Here is a 22476-nt window from a genome sequence, read left to right as displayed (position 1 = left end):
TCTGCGAGTTCTCCACCGATGCTCGTCGCTCGTTCCGGCTGCCAGGGTAAGTTAAGTGCTATCTTCCCGAACCCCCTCCCCGGCGTGCTTCTCCTCCTCTGCCCGGTGCAAATCACTACCCACCTTCTACTCCAGGTGATGCGGCCGGCGCGGTCCACGCTTCCGGCGCCGGCATGCGAAAGTCACGTGGGATGCCGGGCAGCGTCTCCGTTGCCTCGGCAACGGAGCCGGCGTCCCGGCCTGCGGCACGTGATGGGCTCCTCCGCTCGGCTCCGGGCGCCGCAGCGGCTTGCTCCCATTCCGGGTCCGGCCCTGTCACCCAGGGGGTGGGTTCGTCCTGAGCGGGTGTGCCGCTTCCACTCCACCGCAGCTGCTGGCCGGCGGCCGGCGGTTGTTAGTTCAATAAAGTAAAAAAAAAAAAAAAGTGAAACATATTTAAATCATGAACTGCACCCTGGTCTCAGGCTCCGCTGAGGTCATGCGCAAACACCAGGAATGACAGACAGTGTCTGTCATCCTAGTCCCAGTACCATTCTCCTCCCTGGACAACAAATCAAATTATTAAGTCGGGTACATATATGTCAGTTATTGGTGGGCGCGTTCTGGTCTGCATATTCTCCCCCTCACGTCAACAATTGTTTTGCAGACCCCGGGTGCAGCGTCACTCTAGCGGCGCTCGTCAGCCAGGTTGCTCTCATTGGTGCCGTCTGATCCAACCATCGCTCTTCCACTTCGCCCCGTCCATGGATATTTCTGGTAACTGCTTCTCTTCCCACACACTCGCCGTGTCTCAGTCCACGCTGCAATGCAACTTCCAAACCTTCTTGTTACCCGCGCCAGGGTCACTTCGTAGTCACTGGGTGGTCTCCAGTCACGGCTCAGGTCACATCCTGTCCATGTCACCATGTTTGCTTCACTATCATGTCGGTCAATAGCACGCTGTTGCTGTTACGTGTCAGGCCTATGTATCGATGGTCGATTCGGCCAGGCTTCTGCTCTTGCCATCCATGGCCTGTTCCGCCCAGGCGTTCGCTCCTTCTTCCTCATTGGCCTGACACTTTCAGATTCACGTGTTGTTGACTTTTCAGCCTGTCACGCTCCAGGCTTACGTTCACGTCCCACCATGTCGGGTGCCTGCCACGGTTCAGGCTCACGTTTTTGTTCAAATGTATCATCTGTCGCCTGTCACGTTCAAGCTCACGTCATCTCTCATCTGTTGCCAGTCACGCTTCAAGCGGCTCACATATTGCAATGTATCATCTGTTGCCTGTTACGTTTCAGGTTTACGTTTTTACTTAGCATCTGTTACCTGTTACATTTCAGGCTTACGTTTTTACTTATCTGTTGCCTGTTACGTTCAGGCTTACGTTTCTAACATGCCATGATTGTTGCCTGTTGCGCTTCAGGCTTACGTTTCTAATATATCATGACTGTTGCCTGTTACGTTTCAGGCTTACGTTTCTAATGTACCATGACTGTTGCCTGTTACGTTTCAGGCTTACGTTTCTAATGTACCATGACTGTTGCCTGTTACGTTTCAGGCTTACGTTTCTAATTTATCATATGTTGCCCGTTACGCTTCGGGCTTACGTTCATAGCATTTCATCTGTTACCTGTTACGTATCAGGTTCACGCTGATAATTACTATTTCTGTCGCCTGTCACGTTTTTCAGACTCGAATCCATATTCTTTTTCTACGGTACGATTCCAGGTTTGATGTTCAATTGTGATGTTTTTTAAACTCCCTGTCGGAAGCCACGTCCTTGTAGCTCTTACGTCATTTCACGCCTTAGTCTGGCAAGGTCCTCCACAGTAGCGCCCGTTTTACAGCACTAGGCACTCGCCCACCCTAGTTTTTTCTTTTACTACCATTCACGGCTCGGGTGTCGCCTTCGTAAAAGCGGGGCCTCCAGCTCAGCTATTAATTTTTGTTTGTCACCTCACAGCTGCAGTATGTCGCATATTTCGAACATCGAGGAAGCCCTATCAATTCACTAAGGAGTTGGACAATCGCAAAATTAATTGCGGAACTCAACAGGAGAGGGATCCAACACCCTGCTTCCACCCGGAAAGCAGAATTATATAGACTGCTCATGGCTGAACCAGCGGCCCCGGACTTGGAGCAAGTTTCCATGTCCTTTTTGCAAGTGTCTCTGACACAGTTACATGCCATGATGAACACCATTGCCTCCTCAGTCTCGGACGTGCAGTCCAGACTCCTGGCCGTCGAGTCCCACCAGGGTCTGGCATCCGAACATTCCGCTTCACCTTTGCCTGTAGCCTCCACTGCAGGGCTCGTTCCCCCAGGTAGGGTCCTTTGCGCACCTGAGGTAGCTCCAGCGCACTTCATCCCCAGCAACATCAAAAAGGATATTTTAGAGGGCAAGGACGTCAATCTGGCGTCCATCCTGATAGCTACCCACGACACGGTAGAGAGCAAAACCATAGCTTGCGGCGACATGTCCATCGTCATCAAAGCTAGGGATCCCCGTCTAAACAAAAAATTAACCATCACGGAGTTCGTCCTCGCGTTTAGTTTATTCAGGGATGTCATCTGCTCTGTCCATCCTGAGAGGCGGGAGGAGTTAGACACGTACCTTTACAGGGTCACGGACTTGGGCCACAAGTACGGTGGGCAGGCATTCTACTATTAGCATCGCTCTTTTTCAGCCAAAGCCGCTGCCGCACTGGTCCAATTCCAGCATATCACAAACTGGGCTGCAATGGACATGGAGCTATTTTGCCGGCACTTTGCAGGGCTCAAGGCCCCGGCATGTGCCTCTTGCCAATCAATTGCCCACTCCGCAGATTGGTGCCCCAATGCAGGTCCCTCCACGTCCCAGGGTAGATCCCTTCCCAGCAGCTCCGGGTCTCTTCAGCGGTCTGGCCCAGCCACGGACAAACTGGGGTGGGCGATAGTTTTCCTGGGCAACAGCCAGGTTTGTAATAATTTCAATCAAAATGTTTGTTATTACAACAAATGTAGGGCCCTTCACGTTTGTGCAGTCTGTTTCAGGGCTCACCCCCAGATGGCATGTCCTCAAAGGTCCAGGCCATCCTGACTAAGCGGGGTAAATGTGGTTCTGCTAGCATCCCTGCTGCAAAATCATTATAACCCACGGTTTGTGCAGTTCCTGGTCTCCGGGTTCACCACAGGTTTCCACACAGGCCTGGTAGCTCTCCCACAAGCTTCTTGGGAGGGGCCCAATCTGCTGTCGGCAACCAGGGATCCCGAGCCGGTGGGGACTCTGATCAGGTCAGAATTAGAGAAGGGGTTCCTCATCGGCCCCTTTTCCTTCGTGCCATTTGATCTTTGGAGGATAAACCCCATTGGTATTGTGTCCAAGCAGTTTACCAATAAAAAACGTCTCATTTATGACTTGTCTGCGCCTCATGGCTCCAGCACACCCAGTCTGAACTCCTTAGTGCCCTCCGAGGAGTTTTCCATGAGTTACGCCACCATAGACGAGGCCATCCAGCTGATTCTTCAGGTAGGTCGGGGGGCATGGTTGGCCAAGGCGGACATCGCCGATGCCTTTAAATTGCTGCCCATTCATCCACAGCTTTGGAGGTTCTATGGCATCAGGTGGCAAGACCAGTATTTCTTTGCCAATCGCCTAACGTTCGGGTCCAAGAGCAGCCCCTGGCTGTTCGACCAGTTCGCCCAGGCGTTGCATTGGATCCTGGTCAACCACTGCGGTTGCCCTTTGGTCATCCATTACTTGGATGACTTTCTTCTAATCGAAAGCCCAGACTGCCAGCCGAGCAAGCTTCAGGCTCTGCTTCAGCTGTTTGCCCAACTCAATGTTCCGGTGGCACCCTCAAAAACAGAAGGCCCCGCGATGGTAATCACCTTCCTGGGCATAATCCTGGACACAGGGAAGATGGAGGCCAGGTTGCCAGCTGAGAAGTTAGCAAAAATCAAGGAGGCCATCTCAAAGGCAGCAGGTAGCAGGATGTGTGCCAAGGTTGAGTTGCAGTCCCTGCTAGGCATGCTCAATTTTGCCACCAGAGTCATGCCCCAGGGCAGGGCTTTCATGTCCAGACTCCTTCAGCTACTCCCCTCAGCCCCCAAGCAAGACAGCCTCATCACTTTGGACGCCCAAGCTATGGCCGATCTGGCCATGTGGAAGGACTTCATGGCCTCTTGGAATGGAGTCTCTTTGTTCGTACCTCAGCTGGGACCAGCATCCACCTTGGTTTTTTCGGACGCCGCCGCCTCCGGAGGTTTCGCGGCGATCTGTGGAAACCAATGGTTTGCGGGCCCCTGGCCAGCGGAGGTGTCATCAGCCAGAGCCGCGTTAAAATCGTCCCCCTTGTTGGAATTCTATCCAATTGTAGCGGCGGCCCAGGTGTGGGGCAGCCTGTGGGCCAACACTTCCGTGGCATTTGTCACTGACAATCAGACAGTGGTGGACATAATCACCAAGGGCAGATCACAGTCACCTCAGATCATGTCTTTTGTCCGCAGGCTGGTCTGGCTCTCGCTGGAATACAACTTCCATGTGGCAAGCAGGCACATTCAAGGAGTTCATAATGTGGCCGCAGACGCTTTGTCCCGCTTTAATTTTAAAACTTTCTTTCAGGTCATGCCAGAGGCAGACCGTGTGGGGCTACCTCCTCCGATGTACCAAAATCTGGTGATGGATTAAACCTTTTCATTGATTCAGCAAAGTCTTTGATGCAGAAGTCTTTATCTTATAACACTGCCAGGAACTACAGGACCGCCTGGAACACCTTCAACAGGTTCATGGGCCTACATCCGAGACAAGACACTGATAAGACCACTTACATCACAGCTTTCATAGCCTACTGTCATATTGATCTCAAGCTATCCTTCAATACCATTAAATTGTATTTGGCCGGAGTCCAACATTTCTCCATGTTGGAAGACCCTGAAAGTAGGTTGGTTTTCCTATCCCAAGCAGTCATGGCAACACTCAAGGGTGTTCAGAAAAGTGGTCACGCAGCCATCCCGAGCAGGCAGCCTGTGTCAGGGGAATTATTTAGAAAGCTTTCAACCTCCCTAGATGGTCTTCCTTTTGGGCTCCTTTCCAGCACGGTCATCAAGGCGGCAATGTACCTTAGTTTCTACGGGTTCTTAAGACCCGGCAAATTCACCCGCAGTTCAGCCAGGGCCAAGGGTTTAACCAGGGGTCAGCTGTTATGGCACGACGACCATTTCTCCTTACACCTCCTCACTTCCAAAACCACGCAGGTGGGTCCACCAGTGGAGGTGAAGTTCTACCAGTCTGCCAACGCTTGGTGCCCAGTCCAGGTACTCAGGAGTTTGCTGGCAGCTCTGGGGGACGCCGACCCGGACAGCCCGTTGCTCCCGTTCCAGGCCTTGGCCCTCACGACCACGCAGTTCATCTCGCACGTTCGCACCCTGGCATCGGGCTTGGGTTTCGACCCCAAGGCCATTTCGGGACACTCCTTCCGTATTGGAGCAGCATCCGCGGCTTCAAAGCATAACGTCCCCGGCCACGTCATCCGTAAAATGGGTCGCTGGTGCTCCTCTTGCTTCACACGCTACATACCGAACCCTCAAGCCGAAATATCCCAGGCGTTTCACAGTTTGGTACTGTAATTGGCCGCTGCAATAAAGGTTTTTTCTCTCCCTACCCGTGTGTGTTTTTTGCCCCCTTTTAGGCCTACCCACGGCATGGCTAAGGGCACCCCTCCAGCCATATTAGTTAGGCAGGTAGTCTCTCTCTGTTAGGTCCCGGCACTTCGTGGCGCCAGCTCTCTGCCGTAGCCATGACCACAAGTAACTTATGGATGTTACCTGTCATATAGTGATGATGTCATTAAAGGTCCTTTTCCTACCAGCATCCAGTACCGCGAGTGTGGACCCCTCCTGTATATATCGGTAAGGGTCTATTCATACGTCTGTATGAATGGTCCGGATCCGGCTGCAATTATGCGGAACGGGTGTGGACCCATTCATTTTCAATGGGGACCGAAAAGATGCAGACAGCACACAGTATGCTGTCTGCATCCGCATTTCTGGTCCACGGGCACGAACTTCCAGTCCGCGGCTCTGCAAAAAAACAGAACATGTCCTATTCTTGTCCACAGCGGACAAGAATAGGCATTTCTATTGGGGTGCCGGCCCGGTGTTTTGCGGATCCGCAAAACACTGCGGACGTGTGAATGGACCCTAAGTGTATATGACCCCTGCTCTCCTATTCTCCCTCCTCACTACCTCCCTGACACTCCACCATCAGGCCACTCAGCACTTTCATTGGTAGCAGTGGCCAGCGGCATGACACCCTCCCTCCTTCTCTAATGTGCGGCTGCTAATGAGAAAACGGCGTGCGCTGCTCTGTGCGTTATAGGAACTGACGAGAAGGGGTAATCCCAGTATCGAACCAAACTGGGTATCAAAGTATCGAAAAAGGATCGAGACTTTAATACCTGGTGCAACCCTAATTCTTATCAGTAAGAGATAAGCTTCACATGAGCCGTCAGCTGAGTTCCCTGACGGGACACAGTGTAACCATAGAACCTGCTAACAGAGATTCTCATCACTGTACAGAGAGAGGGACTGAAATTTTTTAATAAAGTCCAACAAGAAAATTCTTTTTTAACTCAAAATTAGTACAATGTAATAAAAAATGCCCCTCAAGTTGTCCATAGTCTTTAAAGGGGTTATCCAACCCTTATAATGACCCCCCCCCCCCCAATGCCCGGGCACCTCATATAGGTTATACTTACCCCCACTCCTGGGCACCTGCTTCGCTCCTGATCCCCACACAGCTGCCGCTGTATCTCTCCTGTACCAAGGGGCAGGGCCGAGCCCCACGGAGTACTAGAGCTCCTCTGCTCTGCACTTAGAGCCACTCCCCTACCTTTTTGATTGACCTGTAATCTCACACCTGCACCGTAGGTTACTTTTACTTGCGTTAATTGAGCCAGGTGAGGGACAAAAATGAGACATTGTTTTACTCAGCAGGATAGAACATAGAAACATAGAAACATAGAATGTGGCGGCAGATAAGAACCATTTGGCCCATCTAGTCTGCCCAATATACTGAATACTATGAATAGCCCCTGGCCCTATCTTATATGAAGGATGGCCTTATGCCTATCCCATGCATGCTTAAACTCCTTCACTGTATTTGCAGCTACCACTTCTGCAGGAAGGCTATTCCATGCATCCACTACTCTCTCAGTAAAGTAATACTTCCTGATATTACTTTTAAACCTTTGCCACTCTAATTTAAAACTATGTCCTCTAGTAGCAGTTTTTCTTCTTTTAAATATTCTCTCCTCTTTTACCTTGTTGATTCCCTTTATGTATTTAGCAGTTTCTCTCATATCCCCTCTGTCTCGTCTTTCTTCCAAGCTATACATGTTAAGGTCCTTTAATCTTTCCTGGTAAGTTTTATCCTGCAATCCATGTACCAGTTTAGTAGCTCTTCTCTGAACTCTCTCCAAAGTATCAATATCCTTCTGCAGATATGGTCTCCAGTACTGAGCACAATACTCCAAATGAGGTCTCACTAGTGCTCTGTAGAGCGGCATGAGCACCTCCCTCTTTCTACTGTTAATCCCTCTCCCTATACACCCAAGCATTCTGCTAGCATTTCCTGCTGCTCTATGACATTATTCCCCTACCTTTAAGTCTTCTGAAATAATGACCCCTAAATCCCTTTCTTCAGATACTGAGGTTAGGACTGTATCACTGATTTTATATTCTGCTCTTGGGTTTTTACGCCCCAGGTGCATTATCTTGCACTTATCAACATTAAATTTTAGTTGCCAGATTTTTGACCATTCCTCTAGTTTTCCTAAATCCTTTTCCATTTAGTGTATCCCTCCAGGAACATCAACCCTGTTACAAATCTTTGTGTCATCAGCAAAAAGAGACACCTTACCATCGAGGCCTTCTGCAATTTCGCTGATAAAGATATTAAACAATATGGGTCCCAGAACAGATCCCTGAGGTACCCCACTGGTAACAAGACCATGGTCTGAATATACTCCATTGACTACAACCCTCTGTTGTCTGTCCCTCAGCCACTGCCTAATCCATTCAACAATATGGGAGTCCAAGCACAAAGACTGCAATTTATTGATAAGCCTTCTATGTGCGACAGTATCAAAAGCCTTATTAAAGTCTAGATAAGCGATGTCTACTGCACCTCCGCCATCTATTATTTTAGTCACCCAATCAAAAAAATCAATAAGATTAGTTTGACATGATCTCCCTGAAGTAAACCCATGCGTTTTTTCATCTTTCAATCCATGGGATTTTAGATGTTCCACAATCCTCTACTTAAGTATGGTTTCCATTAATTTCCCCACTATTGATGTCTGGCTTACTGGTCTATAGTTGCCCGATTCCTCCCTACTACCTTTCTTGTGAATGGGCACAACATTTGCTAATTTCCAATCTTCTGGGATGACACCTGTTACCAGTGATTGGTCAAATAAATCTGTTAATGGTTTTGCTAGTTCACTGCTAAGCTCTTTTAATAGCTTTGGGTGTATCTCATCAGGCCCCTGTGACTTATTTGTAATAATTTTAGACAGCTGACTTAGAACTTCTTCCTCTGTAAAGACACATGGATCAAAAGATGCATTAGTCTTCCTTCCTAACTGAGGTTCTTTTCCTTCATTTTCCTTTGTAAAAACTTAACAGAAGTATACATTGAGGCAGTCAGCTAGTTCTTTATCTTCTTCCATATACCTTCCTTCTTTTGTTTTTTATTTGATAATTCCTTGTTTTAGTTTCCTTTTTTCATTTATGTATCTGAAGAATGTCTTATCGCCTGTAGGATGAACGCTACAAAGCATTCTGCCAGTTTTTTTTTTTAATCATCTTTCTATTTTTCAGGAGCTCTTGGGCTTGTTGTTGGACATCCTATAGACACAGTTAAGGTAATTAACCTATATCTTACTGATAATTAAAGCATAATTATAAGAGTTTGTGTTATCTACAACTTTCTGTCATTGACATCCTCTGCTTTGCTGAAGGTACGACTGCAGACACAATCTAAGTACCGTGGAATTCTTGACTGCATAGTGAAGACCCATAAGAAAGAAACAGTGAGTACTAATTGTCATAAATTGCCTCAACTAATGAAGCTATGAGATACTTGTTAACCCTATTTTAAAAAATGTAAAGACGTTTTTTACTGATGACCTCTCCTCTGTATAGATCATCCGTATATGATTGGTGGAGGTCTGACACCCAGGAACCCTGCTGATCAGCTGTTTGAGAAGGCAGTAGCACTCGCAGTAGCGCCGGGGCCTTCTCCAGCTTTGCCTAGGCCATATGACGTCACATTCATCTGTCACGTGGCCTAGACGCAGCTCAGCCCCATTAAAGTGAATGAAGCTGAGCATGATACCAAGCACAACCGCAAAACAATATACAGTGCTGTGCCTGGTAAGCTGAGAGAAGGCTGTGGCGCTCCTGTCTTCCCAATCAGATGATCGTCGGTGGGTCCCGGGTGTCGGAACCCCACCGATCAGATAATGTCGGAAAACCCCTTTAAATATAAAAATGTCTGTACATTAATATATTTTAAAAAATTTCTCAAAAACTGATACTGCATTTATGAAAAATAAATTGCATGAAAGCAACAGCATTATTAGTCCTCAGTTTTCCTATTTTGACTATTTTAGATTTTGGGATTTTTTAAAGGAATGAGCTTTCCCGTTGGCATCGTGGCTGTCAGTAATTCCCTAATGTTTGGATCATATAGTAATGCATTACTCTATATCACTGGCACAGAGTGTAAAGACTGGAAAAATCCACCACAAAACCATCAGGTTTTTTTAGCTGGTTGCTTTTCTGGAATGGTACAGGTAAGTGTTGCATGTCTACTCTGAAGTTTTCTAGCTTTTAGAATCATTTAAAATACTTAAGATTCTTAGCTCTCCCTTAGATTTTAATGGGGTTGTCCCACGAAAACTATTCTGCAGTTTTCAAACCAGCACCTGGATCTGAATACTCTTATAACTGCATGTCATTAAAATTGAGTACAGTAATTGAGTTATTCAATAAAATCTATCTATATAGTACCACTTGCTTGTTTTGTTTTAATTTCTCTGTCCACCTCCCTGAGGTGGACACACTTGTTCAGCTCCTTCCTTCAACTAAGTCCTAAGCTGTAATAGGGAGAGAGCTGCAGCAGAAAGGACACTCCCCCTGAGCTGCCAGCTTGAATTAAATCTAGCAGAGCAATTGGAGCAATGAATAGGGGGAGCTCTGTATCCATGTGAGGTACAGGGCTGGTTCAAGTCATGTAGTATATGGTGTCTAATTGAAATTTTACAATAATCACGGAATAACCCAGCTGATTTATATGGAGGAGGTCACATACACCATGATTTTGTTCTCAGGGGAAATAAAACTCCACCAGAAGTTCTGGCAGTAGCTTTTTCCCCTCTCTCCTTTCTGAACTGACCAAGTATGCATGTGGTTGGGTGGGGGATGAAGGGAGAGACAGTAAACGTTTCCTGCAGCAATGGCCTGAAATTCCTATACAAAAACTGTTTTTTGTTATCTGGAACCATAACCAAATAAAGCTATATACAGTCTTTTGTCTGCAGGTATATATTACAGCTCCAGTTGACTTGATAAAAGTGAGGTTGCAGAACCAGACTGAATTATTCCAAAAAAAAGCTAAGTCAGACAATCTACAGGCTCGGTATCGTGGGCCTGTTCATTGTGTTTTGAGCATATACAAAGCAGAAGGCATTACAGGTCTCTATAGGGGGTCAACTGCACTGATTCTACGGGATGTGCCCACTTTAGGATTATATTTCTTAACTTATGAAGTGCTTTGCAAATGGATGACTGGTGATGGAGAAATACCAGGTAAGACTATCAGAGTTTTAGCATATCTGACTGAGGGCAAAGTTTTTTCTTCATTCTTGTTTTTGCACATAACTGACACAACTGAAGGCCCTATTACACAGCCCGATGATAACACATTCATCGGGGGCTCGTTCTTAATAGCCGATGCAAACTGAATGAGGGAGGAGCTAATGCTACCATAGTCGTTCCTCCCTCATTTTCTTCTATTTATTATCGACAGCAGATCCCTGATTACACAGGGAGATGTGCTGCTAATAATTGAGCATCTTTCATCCTGAAGAATGATAGTAATGAGCCAACAAGAGATCAGCTTCTGGATTATACTGGCCAATTTTCAGAAAAGAGCATTCATATGAACATTCTTTCCAGATAATTGGCCCGAAAAACGTGCAGTCTAATAGGGCCTTAAGCAAGCTGATATTTAAAAGAACGTTTATTCAAAGAAACAGGGTATGAAAGACATACAGTATACAGGACATGCACAAAGCACAGCCATGTCAAATATAAAATCACAAATAGTATGACATTTGACTACCAAAAGTATAAACACTATGGCGGTCATTTTTTATCTGATTAACACCAGTTTTTTGTGTAATTAGCTCACAGATTTGCCTCAAAGGTGTTTTGTGACAAAATCTGTGACTTTTCCCCGCTCAGGCCACTTTTGCAAAGTGGCAAAAAAAGGGGGCATGCCGTGGGTGTGGAAGAGGGTGGGCAGGTCGGTCTCATTCATTATTTTCCACGCCCTTTTATGGCATGGAAAATGGCCTTAAACCACGCCAGCACGAGAGCTTGTATAATTTAAAGCATGTCGCGCATCCACCGGCAGCACAGAGGGATTAAGAACGAACGGCCTGTAATTTGCCAGTCTTAATAAATGCCCCCCTATTTCTTTAATCTGTTTCTCAGCCCAAACATAAAAAAAATTAACCAAACATTGCGTGCGTGGACATCAAAGTAATGTCATATGTAACAGGTTACTTGTGTATGGTCTACATCAACAGACAGCCCAGCTACCACCAACAGTAACATAGGAGGAATATCCTAACATCAACGAAAGTAAAATAAAAGGGGGGGGGACTAGGGAATGGACCGTCTAAGAGAAAAGAAGTCAGGGAGTCAAAGGTCCCAGACCAATGGAATAAATCCTTCACCAAGGTCCCCAGACCTTGTCAAATTTATCAGTAGTGCCCTTTCTCGGGTACTGCGGCTCAGGTAGAGTGTTCCAGTTCCATAAACTGTACTTCTAAAACCTGTGGCTCCGAAAAGATGCACACAGTGTGCTCTCTGCATCTTTTGCGGCCTCATTGAAATGAAGGGGTCCGCATCCAATCCACCAATAATGGGGATTGGATGTGGAACAAAAATACAATGGTGTGAATGGATGCTCATCTTTATTTCACCATTAGGCTAATTTCACACTAGCGTTTTTGCTGGATCCGGCAGGGTTCAGCAAAAACGCTTCCATTACTGATGATACAACCATCTGCATCCATTATGAACGGATCCGGTTGTATTGTCTTTAACATAGGAATGACGGATCCGTCATGAACTACCTTGAAAGTCAATAGGGGACGGATCCGTTTTGTATTGTGTCAGACAAAACAGATCCATCACCATTGACTTGCATTTTGGGCCATGCTGGATCCATTTTGCTCCGCAACCCACGTCGGAAAGAAAACCGCTTTCTGCGGTTTGCTCTCCAGTATGGGAACGCAAACCAAACGGAACAGAATGCTTTTTGGAGCACTCTGTTCTGTTCAGTTACGTTCTGTCCCTATTGACAATGAATGGAGACAAAACGGAAGCGTTTTTCTCTGGTATTGAGATCCTATGACTGATCTCAATACCGGAAAATGTAGACGCTAGTGCGAAAGTAGCCTTACAGAGAGAGTCACAGGCAAGAAAGGAACACGCCACTGACACTGTCGAGTCCTTTCCTGCAGTCAATGATGCATTCCTGCCCTGTCTGTACCCCTCAGTCCCCCCCACCCCCAGTCAGGAAATAGATTTTACCTTGATTTTTTTTAAATCCGTCGGCTGCGGAGTGGTAGGGAGCGTGGCTTAGCAGAGCCGGCGGCAGGGTTTTAAAGTCCATCTTTTGAGGCTGGCCTGAGTGGCTACCCTATTCATTGGTGGCAGTGGTGATGTCTATCCCTCTTCTCCAGCAGCAGGTAAGTGTTCTTTGGAGCTTGAAGCTCCCTTACGTGTCGCTGCTGCCGGAGAGAAGGGACTGAGTGCGCTCAGAGAGACAGCTTCCTCCACGTGCAGGCACTGGATGAAAGCGCTGAGAGAGACAAATCCCGGTCCTTGCATGTGGAGGAGCCTGTCTTTCCGTGCGCTCTTCCCCTTCCATCCAGTGCCTGCATGGGAGGGGAGCTTGTGCCCCAGCTCTTTTCGGCACACTGGCAGATTAGAAAGCAGCCTAAAGTGCTGCTTCCTATGGAAGGGATGGCAGGGGTCCGGACAGCTGGCGTCTGCGGTCCGTATTTGGACAGCGGTCCGCCAGTTGAGTACCCCTGTTATATACTGTAAATTCACTTCCACCCTGTCTCCCTGACATCTGTACACTGTCAGAGGTCAGTGCTCAACACTGAAGACAGATTGGGGACAACTTTAGATCCAGTTTTGTACTGGAAAAGTACAAAATCACCTAATAAAATATCTTGCAAAAATAATCAAAATCACTACCCTTTGACAGAAAAAATTAAATGACAGTTACACTTTAATCCTGGTACTCCCCTTAAAAAAGGGGTTGTCCAGAAATACACAAGATAAATACAATCCTTTCAGCAGAAGAGACAGGCTGCCGACACCTGAAATTATGTATTTTCGGACAACCCCTTTAAAGTCTATGGGCACCTTTGCATCAATGTATTTTCGAATGGAATTGCATCTATTATGTGATCCAACACATTTTTTTTAATGGTTTCAGTGAAAAATTTTCAACATTTTTCCTCCTGCAACTTGCACATATTTCTAGAGTCGATAAACAGAATTTGGCATAGATGATCATACAGAGGAAAACAAGAGGGGCTGGAGATTTGATCTGTCAGATGGGTTGGCTGACAATTTTGGCAGTGAATGGCAGAGAGTGGCTTGCAACATATAGAAATGCATGCAAGCTGCAGTGGAACTTATAATAAAATCCAAATACAAAAGGCTTTTTCTGTACATTGTGTTCATTAAAAAGAGTCACAATGTTTTGCTAAATTCAGAAATAAATTTTTATTAACTGCTTCTCTTTTAATGTTCAGACCCGTGGACTATGCTCTTTGCTGGTGGTTGTGCCGGAACACTGTCATGGGCAGCTGCGAATCCAATGGATGTTATAAAGAGCCGTTTACAGATGGATGGGATGCAAGGAGTTAGATATCGTGGAATACTTGACTGTATTTCTAAGAGCATTGAACAGGAAGGATTCCGTGTTCTCTGTAAAGGACTCACAGTAAACAGTCTTCGTGCCTTTCCAGTTAACGCAGTGACTTTTCTAAGCTATGAAAAGCTTCTACAGACCTTATGATCATTCTTTTTACCAACTATGGTTAAGTTAGTGTCAACAATTTATTTTTCTGACATCAATTAGTACAAACACAACCTAATATAAAATTCCCCAGAACTCAGCCAAAGATCTTTAGGTTACATTCACACGACCGGCTTTTAACGGCCGCCACACATCTGTTTTAAGAACCGTGGTAGTCCATGGGGTTATTCACATGGCAGGTTTTGACGGCCAGTAAACAACGGATGTCGAAAAATAGAACATGTAGTATTTTGACAGACTGACAGCCACCGTTTTTAACATCTGTTTCTCAGAAAGTCATCAGTGAAAAAAAAGTCAATTATATATGGACCGTTTTGCCATTTTTAACAGAAGGGATTCTGTCAGCTAGTTTGAGCCTATAAAGCTGGGGACATGTGCTGCTAGATCGCCACTAGCACGTCCACAATATACATTTTCCATAGCTGCGAGTGCTTTTATTCAGTCAGAAAAAATATTTTATATACCGTATATGCTAATGAGGCCAGTAAGGAGCCCAAAGGGCTGTTACCAACATTTCAGGAGCCCAGCACCGCCCACTGTGAAGGAGCCCAGCACCGCCCGCATCCTCTGAATCTCCTCCTTGCTCCCCTGATGTCACATAGTTGAAGCGCCGTAATCTTGCGCATGCGCAGTTTGTTTCCTGAGACTGATGCTAGCACAGGGAAGCAACACCATGCCGGCACTCACATGCAGCATACTCACGCATGAGCAAGATTACAGCGCTTCACCTCTGTGACGTCAGGGGAGCAAGGAGGAGATTCAGAGGATGCGGGGCGGTGATGGGCTCCTGAAATGTTAGAAACAGCCCCTTGGGCTCCTTACTAGCCTCATTTGCATATATATACAATCTTTTTTTTTTTATTGAATAAAAGCACTCACAGCTATGGAAAATATGTGGGCGTGATAGTGGTGATCTAGCAGCACAAGTCCACAGCTCTATAGGCTCAAACTAGCTGACAGAATCCCTTTAACAAAAAGCAAAAAGAAATTTGCAAATGCAGACACGTTGTATAGTCTTTGGCCCAGATTTATCATTACACTTACATCTTACTCCACTTTTACATATGTCCAAAGTCACTTTTGGCTAAGTCAGATTTATTAATGGTCCTTTAAAACTGTGATAAATGTGGTCGCATAAGATAATCATGGTCCTCACTGGAGTGAAATTGCGCAATTTTTTGCTTTTTTGCGACTTTTTTAAATTGTCGCAATAGTAAAACAGTCTAGAGATTAATTTACATAAGAAAATACGCCCACTTTTAAAAAACTGGCGAGCATAGTGCAAAGCCAATAAAAGTCGCAAACGTTTGTGCAGTTTTAGCAATTGCGCAAAAATTTGCAACTTTTTCACTCCATTATTTTGACTTGAGCTAATGATAAATATGGCCCAAGATTTGAATATTAATAAAAAGCTTGGAAATGGTGGTGGCTGGGATCAAGGAACCCTTACATCACATCCAACTTCTTTGGTTTACAGTTTTATATGTTTCAGTGAATGGCTGCTAGGGAAGCCTTATGGCAGGGATGGCCAACCTGTGGCTCTCCAGCTGTTGTAAAATTACAACTCCCACCATGCCCTGCTGTAGGCTGATAGCTCTAGGCACTCTGGGCATGCTGGAAGTTGTAGTTTTGCAACAGCTGGAGAGCCTCATGCCAAGGATGGCGATGAACAGACTCATCAGTATTCCTTCTTTTTCAATTATACGAAGTGTAAAATCAGATTTATACAGATAAATCAGAAAATATTGTAGGCAGGATAACATGCTCTACTGTTATGTCTGTGCAACAAAACAGATCAAATTTTAATCCAATTCTCATCAATAGCCAACATCAGGGACATTAAATGCACTAGAAAGTGGTCAGATTTAGGGCTCATTCACACGACTGTATGAATGAGTCCGCATCTGTTCCGCAATTTTGCGGAACGGGTGTGGACTCATTTATTTCAATGGGGCCGCAGAAGATGCGGACAGCACACCATGTGCTGTCCACATCCGCACTTCCGTTCTGCGGCCTCGCAAAAAAATATAACATGTCCAATTCTTGTTTGCAATTGCAAAAGAATAGGCATTTTCTATGATAGCGGCGGCCATGTGCATCTGTGTTTTGTGGATCCGCAAAGCACTACGGTTGTGTTAATGTAGTCTTAGTCACAGTTGACAGTTTCTAATATATGGCCTTTTCCACTATATTAATCCATATAAATCATTAGAGACGCTTCGTTTGGTGGTAAAAGCAGAATTGCGTTATGGATTCCCTTACCACGGACCATAACGGAATTCTATGACGGTAAGCATAACGGAATGCCTTTAGAGGCATTACATTATTAATTACATCATAATAGAAGTCTATGGGCTGCAAAACGGATCCGTCCCGTTTTCGTTATGCCTCGTAAGAAAGTGGTGGCATGTGGAGATACAGTAAGGACTCATATGTCTCTGTGACAGCCTTTTTATGGCATTGTACAAAACTGAACCATAATTAGGAGGCACGTGTAAGGCTAAAGGCCCCCATATACATTAGTGGCCGACCCAGACAAAAATGGCAGTTTTTTGTCAAGGACAGATCTAGATTTCCCTCCGAAAAGAGGGAAAAAAAAGAGTGGAGAGAAGCGCACAATAGGGTAATATTGTTTATACAAACAAATAAAAACAGTGGAATTTATCCACACTCACCTTGTAGTGTTGTGCTTAGATAGGCACAACTCTACTGTGAACTTTGTAGTAGTAAGGTCTTTTATCCAGGGATGCAGCCGCAGATGGTTTATTCTTTTCGGTGGGGTGACCATTGTGAAACCTGATGAAGGGGAGTCTGTAATCCCCGAAACGCGTTGTTTCTATTAAAACCAAGAATTACTCTTGCAAACAAGATTGTCTTCTCCAGTGACTTTGCGCCGAGGCAGAAACCTTTCTTCTTCTTCTTTTATATTAAAAATGGCAGTTTAGCACTCCCAGGAGATAAGCCTACGGGTTTCTCCTTTGTCTCTATAGAATACTAAATGTGTATGGGAAAGTTGGAAGGGAGTTCGGGAGACATAGTTCTCACAGCCAGCTTTATTAGGCCTCTTTCACACAAGCGGGTTTTCTGTCCGGATCCTCAGGATAGGTCATCCATATCAGATTGGTGGGGGTGTGACTTCACATACAGTACAGACCAAAAGTTTGGACACACCTTCTCATTCAAAGAGTTTTCTTTATTTTCATGACTATAAAGGCATCAAAACTATGAATTAACACATGTGGAATTATATACATAACAAACAAGTGTGAAACAACTGAAAATATGTCATATTCTAGGTTCTTCAAAGTAGCCACCTTTTGCTTTGATTACTGCTTTGCACACTCTTGGCATTCTCTTGATGAGCTTCAAGAGGTAGTCCCCTGAAACAGTCTTCCAACAGTCTTGTAGGAGTTCCCAGAGATGCTTAGCACTTGTTGGCCCTTTTGCCTTCACTCTGGGGTCCAGCTCACCCCAAACCATCTCGATTGGGTTCAGGTCCGGTGACTGTGGAGGCCAGGTCATCTGGCGCAGCACCCCATCACTCTCCTTCATGGTCAAATAGCCCTTACTTTCAAAGTTTTCCCAATTTTTCGGCTGAATGACTGACCTTTATTTCTTAAAGTAATGATGGCCACTTGTTTTTCTTTACTTAGCTGCTTTTTTCTTGCCATAATACAAATTCTAACAGTCTATTCAGTAGGACTATCAGCTGTGTATCCACCTGACTTCTCCTCAACGCCACTGATTGTCCCAACCCCATTTATAAGGCAAGAAATCCCACTTATTAAACCTGACAGGGCACACCTGTGAAGTGAAAACCATTTCAGGGGACTACCTCTTGAAGCTCATCAAGAGAATGCCAAGAGTGTGCAAAGCAGTAATCAAAGCAAAAGGTGGCTACTTTGAAGAACCTAGAATATGACATATTTTCAGTTGTTTCACACTTGTTTGTTATGTATATAATTCCACATGTGTTAATTCATAGTTTTGATGCCTTTAGTGTGAATCTACAATTTTCATAGTCATGAAAATAAAGAAAACTCTTTGAATGAGAAGGTGTGTCCAAACTTTTGGTCTGTACTGTACATCCGCAGATAAGCTGTTTGAAGAGGTTGCAGTAATCGCGTGAGTGCTACTTTCTCTTCAAAGTGTATCTGGTCGCTGTCTCTGTTGTAGCAGCGGTGCAGTGGGATGAAGCAGTTGTAATTTTACAAGGATTCTTGTCATGTTGACCTCAAAGCAGCTTGCTATGGGTCCATACTGTACCTTCAATAGCACAGCAGGTAAATGTGGAGATTTTTTAATGGAGAATGGTAAGAAACTGATAATTACACTTACCGGTAATTGGATTTTCCAGAACCCATGACAGCACCATAGAGCGGGATGGATCTGCCCCCACAATTGGACAGGAAGCCCCAGAGCAATCAAAAAGGGAACACCCACTTCCTTCCTCAGTGTTGATTCCAGAGTAGATCAGTAGGAGCCCTACAAAATAGAATTCCTATAACTTAATTCTTCCTTCCTTCTTTTTTTTTTTCTTGAAAGACAGAAACAATTGTCATCAACCATAAGCACCAGGGAGGGAATTAGAGGGGTGCTGTCATTGGTTCTGGAAAATCCAATTACCGGTAAGTGTAATTATCAGTGCTTGAAAAGTAATCTAAGCTAAGAATACCCAGAAGGAAGCATAGGGAACCCAAAGACTAACAAGAGCTAAAAAAGTTGGAACAATACACATTCTAAAACCTAGGAAATTTCAATATTAGACATTATACTTTAAACCCAGCATAAGCTTATAAAATAAATTTCATTTGGGTTTCTCAAGTATTAAAAATAATCATAACAGATTTAACAAAACATTTTTAGAGAAGTACTTATCTTGACACAGAATGATCCAAACTGAAGGTGATTGCTGAACACCAATTCTTTTGGTGCAGATTATATTGTGAGACAGATGTTTTGATCTGCTCACAATCTGGCATCCAGATGGAACCCTACCATGGAATCTATCCCTTTTCTGGAGGAGCTCATGGATCTGCCGCAAGAGGTCCAAAGAGCCCCCTGGACCCTTCAGACCTTGGGACCAGGGTTCCCACCGCCAGAAACTACTGCATGAAGAACCCCAGCAGACAACCGCCGACCCTCCAAGTTCTAGATTGGTTGCAAGTATTTATAGGGTTTTGCTGGTGAGCCATATCTCCTGTAGGCCATCCAGACTAAATGGACCAGCCCATATCTTCACTCCCAACCAGGAGACTTATAGGGCTCTGCAGGTACACCCTTCTTCCTGTAGGCCATCCAAACCATCTGGTCCAGCCCATCTTCTCACTCCCCACTAGGAGTATTATGGGGCTTTGTTAGTGAGTAATAAGAATGTCACAGTCGTTACCTCTGGCTGTGACCTTCTGTCTATGCTCTCGCTGCAGCTCAGTTTCTGTGTTTCATTTGTGGTTCTTTATGGGTTAACTCCCCTGTGTGCCTATTAGGAGTTAATCCCCTGTCTGCTCCATGGGTGTGGCTTCTCTGCTGCACCCATGGAACCTGTATATAAGGCTGAGGTTTCCTCAGTTCTGTGTCAGCTCTCCTGGTGTGTGTTGTCTTGTCCTGCTCCTGTTTGTACTCACTCTCCCATGCTGCTGACCCATGGGATCCGTGTCTGTCTGTGCTCTGTGGGTTTCTTACTTGTTCATTCCCGTCCTCTTTCCTGTGTTTCTGTTATCTGTTCTGCCAGTCTTGTTTTAGTTACCTTGTGTGTATTCATGTCTCTGTTCAGCAAGCCCTTACTGCACCTTTCTTTGCAGCAGAGTGCCATGGGTAAGGCCATGCAGTTTACTACTGGTGGAGCAAGTCCTTCTCTGCTCATTGTCACTCCTGTTTCCTTGCTATGTACTCCTGCTTGTGTTATTAGTTGCCCTGTTTGTATTTGCCTGTCTATGTTATGTATGCCTATGTGCCGTCGGTACCTTCTGGTACCTGTTGTCCATTCGTTCCTGCTGTCACTGTCTAGTTCACGCTCCAGAGTGGACCCTGGCAACTTCCTGCTGCAAAGCCTAACCCTACCATCTGGGGCCCTAGTGAATACCAGGAGTTGCTTAGTCACGCCCCTCTGGAGTATTACTAGACAGTTGCGCAGTGGGGGTTTTCTCCCACTGTGCTGACGGTACATAGAGCTCATGTTTTGTCTGTGCTGCCTTCCCTGGTTTTTGTTTGTGCAATAAACTCTTGTGTGTCTGTACCTGATTTCCGTTTGTTTATTGCTTAACGACGCGGTGGTCTCTCCTGGGACCTCCAACTCGTGACAGAATGAACAAGTGAACTTTCACAGAGTTTTTTTTGTTCTGTTTTCTGCTTATCTGTGGTGTGTGTGCATTCTGTATTTCCCTCTTTCTGGTGCCTTTAGATATCGGATTTGGTTGCCTTGGTTTACTGGCTGCGGTGTTCTCCGTGTATGCTGGTTGCCAGGGGTGACGTCCGGTGTAGCCTTTTTAGCTTGCAGTTCTGCCTACGGCCGTGTTTTCTCTTATCGGTGCAGGTATCTGCTTCTGTACTCACTCCTCCGGAAGGGGGTGTCAGCATGTTTGACCAATCAGTTTTTGGCAGACATGCCATTCTCCGGAGGGAGAGTGGAGGGGGAGGTGTTAGCACACTGCAGTTCACCGTGACTTTTGTGGCCGTGTAGGCTGGCGGCATTCCCCTTGGCGTACTGGCTGCGTTTTTAGTGTAGGCTGGTTGCTAGGGGCTGCGTGCTGGCTGCGGTCGTCTTATGTGTTCTGCTTGTGTACCTCTGTACCCCTTTGATTCCGATTTTTCTTTGTATTCCAGTCTGGTTCCCGTTCCTGGTCCCACTCCTCCGGAAGAGGTGTCAGCATGTCTGACCAATTAGTCCTTGGCAGACATGTCATTCTCCGGAGGGAGAGTGGAGGGGGAGGTAACTTCTTGGTGCGGTTCACTTGACGTGTATGCCGTGTTGGCTGGCTATCTTGCCCTGGCGCACTGGCTGCGGACCCTCCGTGTAGGCTGGTTTTCATGGGTTGGGCTGGTTGCGGTCGTCGTGTGTGTTCCTGCCCATGTACCTCGTCACCCCTTTGATTTCTGTCCCCTTGCCTGGTTCTGTTTGGTTTGTTGCCCCACTTCCTCCCGTTTTCTGTTTGGGGGGTAGAGGGGGGCTTTGAGGGGTAGGAGTGTCACAGTCGTTACCTCTGGCTGTGACCTTCTGTCTATGCTCTCGCTGCAGCTCCGTTCCTGTGTGTCATTTGTGGTTCTTTATGGGTTAACTCCCCTGTGTGCCTATTAGGAGTTAATTCCCTGTCTGCTCCATGGGTGTGGCTTCTCTGCTGCACCCATGGAACCTGTATATAAGGCTGAGGTTTCCTCAGTTCTGTGTCAGCTCTCCTGGTGTGTGTTGTCTTGTCCTGCTCCTGTTTGTACTCACTCTCCCATGCTGCTGACCCATGGGATCCGTGTCTGTCTGTCTGTGCTCTGTGGGTTTCCTACTTGTTCATTCCCGTCCTCTTTGATGTCCTCTTTCCTGTGTTTCTGTTATCTGTTCTGCCAGTTATGTTTTAGTTACCTTGTGTGTATTCATGTCTCTGTTCAGCAAGCCCTTGCTGCACCTTTCTTTGCAGCAGAGTGCCATGGGTAAGGCCATGCAGTTTACTACTGGTGGAGCAAGTCCTTCTCTGCTCATTGTCACTCCTGTTTCCTTGCTATGTACTCCTGCTTGTGTTATTAGTTGCCCTGTTTGTATTTGCCTGTCTATGTTATGTATGCCTATGTGCCGTCGGTACCTTCTGGTACCTGTTGTCCATTCGTTCCTGCTGTCACTGTCTAGTTCACGCTCCAGAGTGGACCCTGGCAACTTCCTGCTGCAAAGCCTAACCCTACCATCTGGGGCCCTAGTGAATACCAGGAGTTGCTTAGTCACGCCCCTCTGGAGTATTACTAGACAGTTGCACAGTGGGGGTTTTCTCCCACTGTGCTGACGGTACATAGAGCTCATGTTTTGTCTGTGCTGCCTTCCCTGGTTTTTGTTTGTGCAATAAACTCTTGTGTGTCTGTACCTGATTTCCGTTTGTTTATTGCTTGACGACGTGGT

General features: G+C 45.9%; 1 protein-coding gene across 2 annotated transcripts in view; it reads left to right on the top strand.

Moving 5' to 3' along the window:
- The window catches only part of SLC25A45 (solute carrier family 25 member 45), a 53610-nt gene extending 39038 nt beyond the window's left edge, over positions 1-14572 (top strand). For both annotated transcript variants that reach the window (XM_040409292.1, XM_040409293.1), the window contains exons 2-6: positions 8846-8889; positions 8986-9057; positions 9640-9822; positions 10570-10837; positions 14095-14572. In XM_040409292.1, the coding sequence (XP_040265226.1) occupies positions 8846-8889; positions 8986-9057; positions 9640-9822; positions 10570-10837; positions 14095-14360 (833 nt within the window). In that variant the 3' untranslated portion in view covers positions 14361-14572. The remainder of the gene's footprint in view (positions 1-8845; positions 8890-8985; positions 9058-9639; positions 9823-10569; positions 10838-14094) is intronic.
- The last annotated feature ends 7904 nt before the right edge of the window (positions 14573-22476 follow it).

Source organism: Bufo bufo, chromosome 10, assembly GCF_905171765.1.
Source record: "Bufo bufo chromosome 10, aBufBuf1.1, whole genome shotgun sequence".
In the NCBI taxonomy this organism is placed as follows: Eukaryota; Metazoa; Chordata; class Amphibia; order Anura; family Bufonidae; genus Bufo; species Bufo bufo.
This window is presented reverse-complemented; position numbering and strand designations above follow the sequence as displayed.